This window comes from Lepisma saccharinum, chromosome 21 (genome assembly GCF_977018435.1).
Source record: "Lepisma saccharinum chromosome 21, izLepSacc3.1, whole genome shotgun sequence".
Lineage (NCBI taxonomy): Eukaryota > Metazoa > Arthropoda > Insecta > Zygentoma > Lepismatidae > Lepisma > Lepisma saccharinum.
The window spans coordinates 63165931-63182183 of NC_139249.1; the positions used below are offsets into that span (position 1 = coordinate 63165931).

The window sequence follows — 16253 nt, forward strand, 5'->3', positions numbered from 1 at the left end:
GTTCAAGACAAAATTTGTAGTGCTGACGCAAAATAAACCGAACACTATCAGTGTAAATCTTTCATGCTCGTCGTAGCTTTGACATTAATAATCATGCATCCAAATATAACCTTTGTCCTTCGTAGTACAAGTTACAGAAACGTGCTTTTCACAGGAGTAGGAATGGGCAATTAGTCTATTATCTCTACAGCTCTATCTTCTGGAAACGACCTTTGTTCACTTAAGACCAAATTCGGGGAAAGAATGAACGCTATCTCGCTGCGCCTTGTCGAAAACTAAAGCATGCGAGCGAGTGGAAGCGATAAAGCTCGCTTGAGTAACAAACAAGGCAATGGTCCAGGAGCTTTGAAGGTCTGCCACTAGCTACTTCAGCCAGTCGCCAATGGCACCGCAGGTCGTAGTGTTGTGAGCTATCAGTGTGCATAGATAGGGCCCTTCATAATGTATTCTTCCTGTAGTTCGTCCCCAATGATACAGAGACGGAAAATTTCAGTCACCACAAGCGCGCAAGTCGAGAAGAAGATTTTCGCAGCAGTAAGTTTTCTGTAATAACATTAATGTACATTGCTACTCACATAAAATGTGACCAGCCAGGGAAATAATTTGTCCCAGGCAGCAAAATTACCCTTAGTTAATGTGTTCTGGACGCTTTTTCCTCGCATAAGATTTTTAATTTATGACTGTTTGTATTCATAGTGAGTTTGGTGTTAATCTACTTGAAAATGAGGCTACCCAATTGCAACATTTGGCAATTTCATGTAAATCTAATATTTCTGCAAAACGTAATTTGAAGTTTAGGGGAATGAGGCAGTATTTAGAAAAGGAAAGATAGGCTATCTGTTATATTGGGGTTTCTTCAGAGAAAGTATTACAAAACGAGGGGTAGGCCTTCATCAGAATCAATGTCTTCCATAGAGTCAAAATGTTTTGTTGAGATGTCATCCTTCAAATTACAATTACAAAGTTTGTTAAGTTGAAAGAACTACGAATTGTTATCTTGATGCCGTATCCACATTCTACATAAACCCGTAAATTTCTCTCTTTATGAAACCCAATTTGTATCTATCAATTACTCATACAAACTGCTAGAGATGCGAATATATACTTTAGTGAGCTGAAAGATCTATCTAGCACTCTCTTACTGCGATATAATAATCCCAGTCGATAAGTCCGTCTGCTAAAACAATTGAAAGTGAAGAATCCATACAGCTTCATCCTCGATATCTCAAAAAATCAACCAAAGATGCAAACATGTGATTTGATGTACTGACAGACATACCAAAGAACTTCTTTCGGTTAAATATTTTCAATTAGAACAATTCATTGTTTATTCAAGTCAACAGTCGAACTATTCGATACCTCTTGATTACTCACAAAACGCATCTCTTGCATTTATGAAATTTCGTGGATTACATGAAGTACCAAGTTCCTCTGTAAGAGCATTTATAACGTCTTAATTGATCTGGCTGGCTGGCTCCCAGTGGGAGTCAATTGATAGTAACAAATAGTGATCCATCTACCTAACCAATAAATACAGAAATATTATATTTTTGTCGAGTGAAATGCCGATAACGTAATAATGTCACCTTACAGTAATTATCTCGATTTGATTATTTAGAAAACTATAACAAAACTTATTAAATTTTGTACAGTGCGTTCGAAAAGTCTCCGCACTCAAAGTTTGAGAATGTTTTGCTCATATTTTATTGAACTTGTCAAAGTAATGAATACATACATTTGTTAACTATATATTGAAATACACAAAAAAATATTCGTATACTAAATGTCAGTAATATTGGATGGAGATGAGTGATGATATGATGAAATTAATGAATGGACACTCACAAACATCCACGCCCAGGCCGGGAATCGAACCCGGGACCCCTGGCCTCGTAGAGCGATGTGATGACCTCTCGGTCATGGGGGCTGGCTTTCCGCGCGTTGAAATACACAGAAAGAATATTGAAACTAAATCTGAAGCAATCATCCATTGCTGTTTTAGCTTGTCCCAGGTCATCGGAAAATAGACTTCTCCATACATCTTTCATACGAGATACTCAGAATATGCTTCCAACGTAGCGATTCGCTGTGTGCGCGTAAAGCTTAACGCCCACTGAGACGCCGAGCAACGTGGCAACTGAACGCAACTGACGCATTTTCGGTGTCTCAGTGGGCGATAACCTGTAAGATAATCTGCAGACTTCTGGCACAGAAATTCCGTGCTCCGGTTCCGCGTGTTTCTCTGTAGTGGACGTTGCACCATTTGATTTCAATAGAAGCATACAACAGAAGTACTGCTGGCGCATTTCTCAGCGTTTCTCCACGTCTCAGTGGGCGATGTCCTTAAAAGGCATTGTTGACTAACTGTTATTGTAAGTCTCACACCGAGGACTATAACAACGGCACTGCTCCAAATATAACATAAACTCGTTCTTGAAGGTTATACCAATCCCCACTGATAAGCTTTCCAACTCATCCAGATGAATACCTTAGTAGCTTATTTTTAAAGTATGAGTGCGAGGACTTTTTCGAACGCACTGTACAATGATTCAAATGGTAAGTCATGAAAATTCGAATTTTGTAAAACACTTCCTACACATGTCAAAGTAGCTGAAAATATCTTAAAAGATTATTATTATTATGTTTATTATCTTCAGTATCAGTATCTTCAGTATTCTATTTAGAAACGTATATTCAAGTTTCCTATGGTCTTAATTTCTGTGTTTTTTTGTTAGTCGCTATTCTGAAATACGTACATCCACAAGTTGTATGAGATGTCTAATTGTCAACTCAATAGAAATATTCTCGTATTATGTGTAGATGTGGAAATATTTTTAATTTGGTACGATCTGATTTCTATTTGAAGCATTCAATGCAATATTGACCCATTTTTCCACGTGTCCAACATTCTTGTAAATCCTCCATCCAGTCCTCATCTTACTGGCTGCTACACAAGTACCTTTGTCTTTTCTTTTAACAGACAGTAGATTTTTATTACTGTTTTGGCACTTATGCCAAAAAAAAAAGGATCATAACTCTCTGTGGTCTAAAGCACGTATTGCATTTCTGAAGATTATTTACTTGAAAATGTTTCTAGAAATTTCCTGTTTGTGTTTCTTTTCCATTGACTTATTTGTCGCGTACGTATCTCCTGACCCTTGACAATCGCTGATAACATAGTTCTATCCTCCTTCTTCTAGTCGCCGTAAAAGCAAATGTTGACAATTTATCCGGGTTTAAATGTAATCGCAAGAGAATAATAAAGTTCTTGCCAGCATGTTACTTAAAGCAAACAGTCGATAATAACTTGGCAATTTTGCAGGATGATAAGAAAGCTTCGGAAGGTTGAACAGCATAAAAAAAGAAGTACGATTTACGCCAAGAAGAATCGCGTGTTATCAGTCTGGCGAACTTCGAAAGAGATAGTATGTGAGTCCTTTTCGGTTATGTTTTATTCAACCTTTACTTTTTGAGTGCCATTGCCTGGCCAACCCCCCCGGGCACGCCACTGTATACACCTACACATTGTGCGAATTAAGCTTTTCGATTTTGGGGGATGCCCACTCAGTGGCGTACTTGAGATTTCATTTTATGAGGTGGGATATTTTGGGTATGCAAATTGGTATATATAGAATAGAATAGAATTGTCTTTTCATTTTCTACCTAGCGAGGTTCAGCCTAGGGCTGCTCTACCACCTAACTGTTACCAGTGAGAAAACTATCCTATTGCCTTGCGGTTCTAAGAACCTAGAACATTGGGGCTGACCTAGGTCATTAAATCTTATGATAACATTTGCATTTAATTTAGAAACACTTAGTATACATACATTCTAAGAAAACCCAAACTCATGCGCAAAAGAGCTATCAAACTAGTATCACCGAAAACTTGACCGAATTTCTATTGCCAAGTTCAAATATAAAGTCGATTTAACCCACCTACAAGTTTCTTGTGAACACTTTAATACATGTAAAATATCAGCACTATGCCATGAAAACTTAAGTGGAAAACAGCCTGCTGTTGTGGTTGTCTCGACTCTGTGAGGTTGGTCGGTTACAGAATGGTGTCCTTTAATCCAAAAGGCTGCATAATTTTCGGCAGGAAAACCTTTGATGGCTGGACTATTAGTAGATAGCCTACGTGAAATTTTTAAATTGTGTTTGTTATACAGTTAGGAAATGGTAGACTGTATGCTTTCAACTCCAGTGGATGAAAACAACCCTTGTAGAGTTAAAAATAATTTACTTTTAATTTCTTTATAGACAACATAAACTGGGATCTACGACTAAAAAATTATTATGCATACCGAAGTCACTTCGCAACACTGTTATTGAGACATTACATAGTTTACCAGCTGGAGGAGCGCATTACGGGTTCACTAAAACATACAAAAATGCACTGGATAGGATTTACTTTCCATTTATGAAGAACCATATTCAGAAAATGGTCAAGGAGTGTGTAATTTGTCAGCAGAATAAGCGCATAAAAGGAGCGCCATATGGAGAACTTTTAACGTTCAATTCACAGAAACCATTCGATAGAATCGCTTTAGATTTTAGCGGACCGTATCCACCAAGTGGTTTGCTTCGCCATAAATATATACTTAGTGCAATCGATCATAGTACTCGATTTTTAATTGCTCAATCACTAGCAGATACTTCAAATAAACAGCAGCTAACTTCCTTTTTGAAAATCTAATTTTACGCTACGGATGTCCTTCTCATATAGATACGGACAGAGGTAATTCATTCACAGCTAGTTTATTTAAAGAACTATCGGAGAAATGTGGAATCCAACTTAAATTCGCACCAGCAGCTAATCACAATTTAATTGGATTATTGGAACGATCACATGCTATTTTACAGGGACTTATCAAAAACTTCGTGAACTCAAAACACACAGATTGGCTTTTATACTTGCAATCGGCCGTGTGGTCGTACAATGTTAATTACCAGGAGAATTTGAAGAACAGTCCATTTTTTCTTCTTCATGGATTTACTCCTAGATTAGTCTGGGAGAGCGGACTACAGTTAACGCCCAGTGTGAATGTAAACAACGAGATGAGATTCACGCTGGGTCTACATGTGCATGTAAGAAATACAAAGCTTACATTCAGATCAATACCCGAATACGGTCTTGAACATTTTCGATGCTTGTATTATTGTCGCAATGAAATGGGATAATAGAAAATCGACGTATTTACGACAGTGTAACAGCGTACTTGGAATCCTGGAGATAAGCCAATAGGAATAAGCTTTGTGAATGTCAGCTTAAAACCAATGAACTGGCTGCAGTTATTGGGGCTCTTTGCTCCCATTTTCCCCCTCCACTCCCCCTATACTACGCAATACTTTAGATATTTGTCATTAAACGAACTATATCTGGAGAAACGCCCTAAAACTGACGAGCGCTTGGTTTCTTAATCTACAAATATGCAACTTAGGAAGCTCCATTTATATGAGACACTCTCCCCACTTCCTTCCTACACAACACATTATGTTTTAGGGATAATTCACACCGAAGAAACACGCGACACGCAACATGCAACACGCAACATGCGACACGCAACACGCGACACGAGTGTTTCACACCGAAGAGACAAGATGCACGCGACACGCGGCAAGTGACACTAGTGTCTTTGCTCAGTTTGCATGATGGTATCGATATAATTGCATTAATAAGTTTATTAGTCACCCTAAAATAACGTAACAAGAGATATTGTTAAATGTAAATTGCATTGTAACTTGGGAGAGGCATGTTGTGCACGAGAAAACTGAGAAATAATATGCACTGACGTCAAACTGCATACGCTAAACTTTTCAGCCTAAATAAAGCGAATACCTAAACATTAGAGAAATGGTTCTCAACCTTCTTGAAACCATGTCATGGTATTTTTTTTTAAGTCAATGCCCTTAACCGAAGAATTTTCCTCGTAAATCTTTACAGTATTTAAGATTTTATGCATGAATTAACATGTACCTATGAAATTAAATATTGATAAATAAATTCTAGCATAACTATAAGAGTAAAAATAGTTTGATTACGTGTGTAGGATTGTTGACAAATATAAAAATATGGAAGACAAAGTGGTAACGTCGTCTCCTTGTAATTAAGTGATCCCGGGTTGGATAACCGGGGAGGCGCCGGGCAGATCCAATTCTGATTAGTCTATTTGTGCATAAAATGGACTTAAAAACGAAAACTCACAACTCAAATATGATATCGGGATTATGATAGTTGTCAACCAGTTTCAGCAGAACACTTCACAGCTCAGTATAGTTGATACGAGGGCACGGCATCGGGTCGCGGCCCGGCGGTTGAAAAACAATGCACTAGAGTACTTTACCATGTTTTTCAAATGAAAGCAATCAGGTAAATGGACAAAACACGGGGTCTCTTTACACGATGTTGAAGGCAAATTACAGTCGATGGATAACTGCATCAAAAAACTTGATAAAGCGAAATGAACGTTGTGTTTAAATCTTAAAACATCGTTAAAACATTGTACATATTGATACTTTATTATATCAACAAATTAGAGGATCAAACATAATGCAGGTTGGGCTCTCTTCTAGAGTTTAAATACAGCTCGTTGGAATGAAGCATTCGCTGCGCATGCGCGAACAAGAAACTGAAGCAACACGATGCACGGCATTGAGAAAACGGCACAGTCCGAGAGGCACGTAAGCGACACGCGACACGTGCATCTTGCCGTGTCTCTTCGGTTCGAAAGGTTGCATTGATTACTGAGTGTTGGCTTCCATGCGGCACGTATCTCGTGTTGCATGTCGCGTGTCGCGTGTTTCTTCGGTGTGAATTCTCCCTTAAAACTTTCATTATAAACTAGTAAAATCCTAAATATTGACGTGAAAACAGTTCTTTACACTCAATATATATTGCAATTTACTGATTGCAATATATAAATATATCAACGAGTATATATATATGTATACATGTATGGTTATTGAGGATATTGGAAACGACATGTAACGTATATTCGTGTACTACCAGTCGAGATTGATGCATACGACATGGCCCGGGGAACAGCATCCATCACGAAGGTCTCCTCAACAGTGTACTTCCTTTAAACCACATCCAGCGTCCGCGGCGGAGTTGTTATCACACTACCCTAAGACACCAGAGGTTCCGGGTTCGAATCCCGGTTTGGCTAGGGATGTTCTTGGTGAGTGTCCCTTCATTGATTGATTGATTGATTGATTTGGTGTTTAAGTTCACTTTATGCACAATAAGGCTAATTGGGACTGGACCTACAGTTTAAAGTGGGATCCGAACCACTATGTGACTCCGCCGATTACAAGTCGATGACGCTACCACTGCGCTATCGGGGAGGCCCACGAGTATCCCTTCATAAATGTCATCATATCACTCATTATCATTGCGATTATTCAAAAGCGGTAGAAGAAAGAAGTAAAATAAACCAAATGAATCTACCTTTGATTGATTGATTGAATTGTTGTTTTAAGTCCACTTTAATGCACAGTAAGGCTAATTGGGACTGGACCTACAGTTTAAGTGGAATCCGAACCACTATGTGCCTCCACCGAGTATCGAACTCTGGACCGAATCGACCTTTAAAACCACAATAACTACACTAAATTAATATGTAATGTTACTAGAAGGACAACGCTAGACACAACATGGACAATTAGACCAACAATTACTTTAATGCCCTACCATCACTACACCTATTATAGGCGTAAAAATAAAGACAATTGGACACAGTGATTAATATTTAGAACTCGTGTTCTTTTATTCTATACACCTAAGAAGACTGGTCGTTTGTTCCATTTGATCGTAGTCGGTGAACGAGTTTTAATATGGTCGGACTTTAAATCTACAAGACGTACAACTGTTTGAAAAATGCATTTTCCGCGATTGATGCACTGTGGATATATTTTTATTTCCCCACCAAAAGAACTATCGACGTAACCTGCGCACACAATGCCCTTACTCAGGTACCAATTCTTAATATATTTTATTGAAAGGTGTGACTGAGGTACTAAATCATGAGAGGAACTTCCGTTGCTTTTTGAAACTTCAGCGTTTCCATCGTGTAACTGTCACTACCTCGTGAGAAAAGCTGCTGCCTCTAACGAGATACAAAACCAATTTCACTGTTTATTTACAGTCTGTGAGGGATATTAACAATAAAAATTCCCATTATGTGTTCTCAGCAGGAAGAGGGATGCATATGGGAGCACTTCCTGTTGTGTGAATGGCTCTTTTCATGCCGTTAGGCATTGCGGTCCAACCAAGTCGCCATTCTTACTTCTGCCTCTATTTTCTCAACACTGGCAATAATTTCCGTTGGATTGTGGGAAATCTTCAGAGCTGTTCCAAGCTGCTTTGTATATTTCTGTTCTTTCTCTCTGATGACTTCTCTGCTGCTTCCGAAATTTGCCCTTTTAAACCGAAAGTAGGTTGCGTGCATGTTCTACACTTCCGAGTAACGTGTTCTGTGATACAAAATCTCTTGTAGGCAGGAACATTCAAATCCTTTTAGCAGATCAGCTTTGGAACGGAGTATGCTTACGTAAAACCAAGAATGAGCATTATTTGTTATCTCAGTCCACGAATTATCATCCAGTTGCGGAATAGTAAGGCACCATGACAAGGACACATTTTTAAGAGACGTATTTTATGCCTTGCAATCCTTCTGTGAATGAAAAGGTAGCTTCCAAGAGTGTCCGAAGAGGGGTGCCAGAGGGCGCACTTGCTCCCTCAGATGTATGAAAAAAAATCATGTAATTCGGATGGTGAAATTGTAGTGATATTTTATTTCAAAGGTCATCCCGAAATATGTCTCTACCTTAATAAATCCTAACATTGCAATGAAACTTCACACATATATAATGCGATATGTACTTATGCACACATTTTTATTTTATTTTCGGGTAACTAAATAAACAACATGAATAGCAGAGAAAAACAAAGAGCTGTAATTCAGTTCTTGCAAATAGAGAGGTTGTCACAGACCATTGACAGAATGGGGTGGTCATTAATGCACCAAACCCCTCACAGTCCTGATTTAGCCCCATCCGACATCCATTTGTTTGCTCCTCTCAAAATCAACCTTCGTGGATAGCATTTCCAGGACGTGAAAGACATTAAAATCGCTGTTAATGAAAGGGTAAAAAAACAACCTCCCACTTTTTTCCAGAGCGTATTTCGGGATTGGGTTGGACGGTAGCAGAAATGTATCGAAAGCAACGGACAATATTTTGAATATCCTTAATAGCTACCCAACATGTGTACCAATTTTCACACAAACTTTGAACTTTCATTACAATCCGATAACATTATGAGGAGTTATTAAGGTGGAGGCATTAATTTCGGGATGAACCTTTGCACAAATAATATTGTTTTCTGTGATTAACAGGCTGTAAGTTGCAACAATTAACTGACACGTGCAACAAAATAACAACAGAGCGTATTCGTAAGACAATTTAGGATCATGTTGACTGCTGTAACTAGGGGTGCGAGGGACGGGATTGGAAATATAATTTTTTTGTAATCCCAGCGTTCGGAACTGAAAGAATTCCTCATTTTCCTTCCTGGTCGGGGAATTTTCGAAATTTCCCGCCACGGTATATATATCTCGAATTCTACACACTATTTTCCCGTCAAGTGATTGTTTTCGCGCTTATGGAATCAGAACTATTAATTTAAAAAAAAATCCAGCCACTTATAGTGCAGAAAATACCAACAATTAACCACTTCTAAATACAATATTTTGGAATTTTTTGACTGTTCGGGATCTCGAAAAAAATCATTTTCCGAAGTCTGTGTCTGATTTTGCCTCTTCAGGTGCGGCCATTTTGAATTACTTCTTTTACAGTGTCCTTCGTCACGTAAAAACATGGATCAGGGGTACTATGAAGGAGAGCAGATTAGGTAGTCTCTGTTTGGTATCGGTGCATCTTGAAAAAGTATTTAGCAAAGAGCACTTCGTCAAAGAATTGGCAGATGCTTATGGAAAGGAAGGCGAATCCAGTTTCTATTTAAATAGTAGACTCAAGTTAGAATTTCTCCACAGCGCCAAAATATTTTCAATTGCATTTCAATTTTATGATTTGTAAAATAATAATAATAATAACAACGACAATAAAAGGTAAAATATAAGTTGTTTTGACTGATTGGCAAGATATTAGATCTTACTCTGCACCTCCCCGCCTGAGAAAAAAAATCATGCGAGCGCCCTTGTTTGCCTCGCAATCAATTCTTCTGCTCCCGTGATAAGTGTGACAGAAACGCTACGGAAAATAAATTGTAGAACTGATGTTAAAAAAAGAAAGAAAATTAATTGGGCTATTGTCGGAATTCCATCTTACGTTGTCAAATTACGACAACAATTACTAAACTGCTTTTGGAAAGATAACAGTAGATCGCTGCACTTTTTGACATCAGGTTTAGTGCAGGTGTATCCAGGTGTCAGGCTGGTTGAAGGAAATGACTTTCAACCAAGTAGACGGATAGCGGTGGTCAAGTTCAGAAAATTCAACAAAAGCCTGTCTGCTGCTTTAAACGTTCACTTGAATAGTTAGCACGCACCACGTGACCATTCACCACACATTACACCGCTTCAGAACGTAGTGCAAACTGTGTAGACACCAAATACACTACTTGAAACCAAATCAACGAAGTAGAAGAGTCGGTGATGCACAGTGTTACCAAGTACGTAGATGCTCAAGTGCAGAGAGAGCCAAAAAGTGCAACGAACTGGACGGAGCTAGTGCACACGAACTAATATTTTTCTCTGCGAATTGAAGCCCTCTTCGACTCCTCCTGGGGGAAAGGACGTTTAATTCTTGGTTAAAGACTGTTACGGCTTAATCAGGATGTCCTTGCTCAGAAAAACGCCTGGAGCAGAGTTCTACTAAACTTACACGTGCACCCTAAGATAGTACATAAAGCTAGCAATTTCTGTGAAGCTATTTCGTATAGAGGAAGTACAATTTCTAACCCATTGTGTCTGTTATCTTTCTTCCGGCTACGTGTCTTCTTCCATATTACAATGATAACTATTTCCATTTCCTGATTCTTATTTGTAACTTCATCAAACTATTATTCTTTGGCTCAACTGCTACATGGATATTACGTTGTGATGTGCACACAGAATATATGTTTTTTTCAATGGGGATTAGGCACACTTTACGTACATTGAGGAGATGAAGCTATTTCATGGAAAAATTCTCAGCATCAATCATTAATTAGCAAATAAATATATCATGGTTACATGTATATGATTACTAATTGTTGAACGACCTTATATCGTAGTAAACTAGTTGATTGATAGATGAGGACGGTTCCCGTTAACCCCCGAGGTAATGACCAGCTGCTGGGAAGGGGAGGACCAAGCAATGACTCATTTTTCCGTGTCGCTCTGGCGAATGTCAGATCGCTAGTTCCGAAAATGGACGAACTGCGGCTTGTTGTAAAAGAGGGAGACTTCGATTTGATTGTCATTACAGAAAGCTGGATAAAGGACGGAACACCACTATCTCTAATTAGTATACAGGGTTATGAAACGCTAACAAAAAATAGAACCAAGAAAAACTGTGGCGGAATTGTAGTTTTTCATAAATCTAACTTAACTGTTCGAACAATAGAGACGAAAGTAAATACTGAAGGCATCGAAACATTAACTTTGATTCTGAAGTACATGAATAAACAGTTTGGTGTATGTTCCATATACAGTAATGTCCCATACACAAAACTTACATTGTTCGAAGAATTAATGTCCGAAATCTATCCACTAGTTGATAATCTCTTCCTGTTAGGAGATGTAAACTGCGATTATCTCACCCCGAATAAACCAGAAACACGGCTTTTAAGATCGATTTTTGATTCATTTGGTCTAACGCAAATAGTTAATAAACCAACCCGTATCACCGAAAAAAGTAAAACGCTGCTTGACATCATAGCCGTTGACAATACAGAATTACTGTTTAAAACTGACGTCACTGTCCCAATCGGTAAATCAGATCACTGCGTTGCGTACGCTGATTTCTTGTTGCAGAAGCCGGAACCTCAAGCGAGTTACGTTTATTGTAGAAATTTTAATACCTTCAACGAAGAAAGTTTTGCAAAAGATATAACTGATGTAGATTGGTCGAAGCTTTACTCACTTGATGATGTTAATAATAAAGTGGAGTTTTTGACCTCAAATATACAAAATGTTTTTGACACGCACGCACCTCTAAAAATCGTAAAGCACAATAAGAAAAATGCACCGTGGATCACCAGTAATGTTAAATTGTTGATGAGAATCAGAGATAACGCGCTACGAAAGTTCAAACGTTCGAACAATCCAAGCGACTGGCAACAATATAAAGAACTCCGGAATTTTACAACAACTGTCATAAGACAAGAAAAGAAATGTTATCTTACCTTCAAATTTGGCGGGAAAAATTTAAACCGGAGAGAAACATGGAATGAGTTGAAACAATTGGGTATTGTTAACAATAAAAAGTCTCACGATAATACATTCTCTCTCATAAGTACCACTGAAGATTTAGATGCTGTTAATGACCATTTTGGTAAAATTTGCAATGAATCTGAAATTCCTCCTCCACTTAAGGCTCAGCAAATAAAGAATTTCGAGAACAAAACCTGTTCCACCGCTGAACAATATTTTAGCTTTACTGAGGTAACTGAAAAAGATGTTCATAGAACTATTTATAGTATACGCTCAAATAGTTTCGGAGTAGATGGTATCAGCACTAAAATGCTCAAACTTTCTTTGCCTTATATTTTATCTCCGCTAACGCACGTCATTAACTCCTCTCTTTCCAGTGGCGTCTTTCCTGAAATGTGGAAAGAAGCACGAATCCTGCCACTTCAGAAAAAGCAGATCGCCACTTCTTACAATGACTTTAGGCCTATCAGTCTTTTGCCTGTGCTATCTAAAGTACTCGAGAAAATAGTGCATTCGCAGACGTTAAACTACGTTAACACGAATAGTTTACTGCCCCCGCTGCAGTCCGGATTTCGTGAGAAACACAGCACAGCCACTGCTCTTGCTAAAGTTGTGGATGATATTCTCTATGCCATTGACAAACAGCAAGTCACTATTTTAGTACTTCTGGATCTCAGTAAGGCTTTTGACACTGTGCAGCATGATTTATTATTAGCCAAACTTAAATATTACAAGTTTTCTCCTTCAACATTAAACTGGTTTCAAACATATCTATTTAACAGACGTCAAAGGGTCGTATTACATAATTCACCATCTCACGTGTCTCAACCTATAACGCTGAAAGCAGGCGTGCCGCAAGGATCGATATTAGGCCCCCTCCTCTTCACCCTTTACACTGCAGATTTGCAGCAAGTCATAAAATTCTTCACTCCACATTTTTACGCAGACGATACCCAGTTATATTTCTCAGATCATTACGCTTCGTTGGAACATAAGCTTCAGTCACTAAATTCTGACTTGAACATCGTCAGTAACTGGTGTGTATCTAACGGTCTTAAAATAAATCCAGAAAAATCCACTTTCATAATCATTGGTTCTAATTATTCAAGATCGTTAATTAAAAATATTAAGATCGAGCTCAAAATGAACAATTTGCCCATTGTCAGGAATAACACTGCTAAAAATCTTGGTCTGATTTTTGACGAAATTTTTGATTGGACAGAACATGTAAAGACGCAATGTAGGAAAGCTTATGGAACACTTAGGAATCTGAATCGTTTCCGTGACTTCCTCCCTGCGGAATGCAAGCTAAGACTCATCCAAGCATTAATCTACCCTTTGTTCGACTATTGTGATAATGTTTACGGTCCTCAACTCTCGCAAAAGCTCAGTAAAAAAATACAAATGGTGCAAAATGCCTGCTTCCGATATATTTTTCAAGCAAAAAGATCCGATCATATTCTTCCATTCTTAAATAATAATCAGGTTCTTACCATGGCAAACAGAAGGAAGTTGCACTATCTCTGTTTTATACGCCGCATACTGACAGAAGGTAAACCGCAGTACCTGTTTGAGAAGATGCATCCCCGTAGCGAAACCCATCAGTATGTTACCCGTAAGCGGAACAACTTCGATTTACCCCATCACTCTACCACGGCCTACAAATCATCTTTCTCCTTTTCGGCTCCCAAAGCATGGAATGCATTGCCTGAAAATATCGCTAGTGTAAACAACCCTTTATATTTCAAAGGTAAAATAAAAGATCTGCTGTTAATGGAACAATGGCAGAGTCGGGGCACATACTGAAGGTATCAAGTCACTCACTAAAAGGAATTGTATTGTTGTATTATTATTACTATTGTCTTTTGTATTTCTAGTTTTTGTATGCAACTAATTCCTATGTATCTTTTTTCTTTCTTCATTTTTTAAATTTTTTTATTTGTATTATTATTATTATTATTATTATTATTATTATTTTACGTTTAGCTTACTGCTCCATAAGTTTATAATAATCTCATATGTATTATCATATTGACAAGGGTTAGGTGGCAGAGCAGCCCTTGGCTGAACCTCGCCCGCTGAATAAAGAAAATTTATTATTTATTATTATTATTATTATGTCAAATACCTAATTCTATAGTTGAATTACAATATTTACAGTCTATTTGTTGCATTATTAATTCGAGCACGCAAATGGGTCAACCAGCAAAATTTATAATGTTTGAATTTGATACATCATAGATATTCCCGGCCTCTTAATTTCATAATTGTAGCTTTAGTTGTTTCAGCGATAGGAGGCTATATAACGTTAGGCTAAATATGTAATGATTGTTGTTGTTTGTATTGTTTTGCTCCCATATACTGTTCGAGATTATTCGTGACTCAATAGGTGCGTCATGTCTTACAGTTTACGAGTAATTGGCAGATATCGATTTCGGTTGATTGTTACGTAGTTTCTACACTATCGCAACATACAGCATTAATCGAGTGTTGACTCTCGATTACTTTACTCCTACAGATACATGAACTAACCGATCGAAATACTTTGTATCCCGTTAAATTAGTAAGTTTCTGTATTCAACGTCAGAAAAATTTAGACCTTCATATTGTTTCGGACATAACGAAAGGTTAGTTTAGATCATTGCTATCCCAGTCACGTCCACGTCGCATCAAGCTATAATTTAATGGGTCTATCAAGCCATCAAACTTACTTCTAGCTTCCAAGATAAACCGATAGTTGACACAGAAGATCAGACGGACGCAACTGTTTCATAAGAGTGCTTTGCTTTCAGCTTTTTCTAATGCCTTAAATGTACGAAATTTCGAACGCAAATATTTTCACTTGCAATAACAGATGCATATGCAATTCGTGAAATATTCTGTAAATATCTGATACCCACACATATTGCAACATAGAGTACACTAAATAGCATTGCTATGTAATTGATCGTAAAGCAAAAACTTTAGGGAACGGGATATGTTCCATAAAATAGAATCATGATTCCAAAAAGCAAAGGAAATAGGAAAACTGATACAGCGTTACGTGTGTGACATTCACACATAAAATATAATTGTTATTGTTATTGATTTGGTGTTTTAAGTCCACTTTATGCACAGTAAGGCTAATCGGGACTGGACCTACAGTTTAAAGTGGGATCCGAACCACTGTGCCAAATGCCTCCACCGGATATCGAACACATAAAATATAAGGCTCTAGACATGCGATTGAATTAAAATGTTCATAATTAATTGATTTCATGAAATTATGAAGTACTTTGTGCGATGTCTGCTAACAAATGAATGAGTATGATGACATAGCCTGATGGATGAAAAGCATTAACAAACATTTGTTACGTGTGTGACGCTTTAAAAAATGTAGCAAAGTTTGGCTTTGTCTGTGAAGCATATAAGCTACAGATGCTAATGATTTTTGTTGGCGAAAGATGCAAATTTTATGCATTCACAAAACCTTAATGCAATTTAAAACAGTAAGAATTTCCAGGTTAATTTATTTTGTTATTTACATGGAGTAGGACCACTTTTTTGTGGAATGGCACTACAGATTTATAATGAAAAAATTGCACTTTACTATATTCTTATTGCTTGTACATTCTATGGCGAACGGTTCACGGTAGTGATGGTTGTGGTAACGATTTCATAAACTTTCAGTACTGAAAATAATCTCGCAGAACTCTTTAAGTTTCTCTCTTCTTACACTATCTTTATTTTTCTGATGGCTAAGGCCCGGATTTTTATGTATGTAAAATAGCGAAATTTGGGTATAAATTTGTAAAACATTAGCTGAAATATGTAAAT

At 37.7% G+C, this 16253-nt stretch overlaps 1 protein-coding gene across 2 annotated transcripts in view; it reads left to right on the top strand.

Annotated features, from left to right (window-relative positions):
- LOC146004349 (uncharacterized) overlaps positions 1 to 16253 on the top strand; it is an 89720-nt gene that overhangs the window by 54395 nt on the left and 19072 nt on the right. The window contains exon 1 of one of the 2 annotated variants that reach the window (XM_083143136.1): positions 388 to 534. The exons of the other annotated variant lie outside the window; for it this stretch is intronic. Within the exon in view, the coding sequence (XP_082999262.1) occupies positions 442 to 534 (93 nt within the window). The 5' untranslated portion in view covers positions 388 to 441. Of the gene's footprint in view, positions 1 to 387; positions 535 to 16253 lie in introns of those variants that run through there. 2 annotated transcript variants of the gene reach the window in all.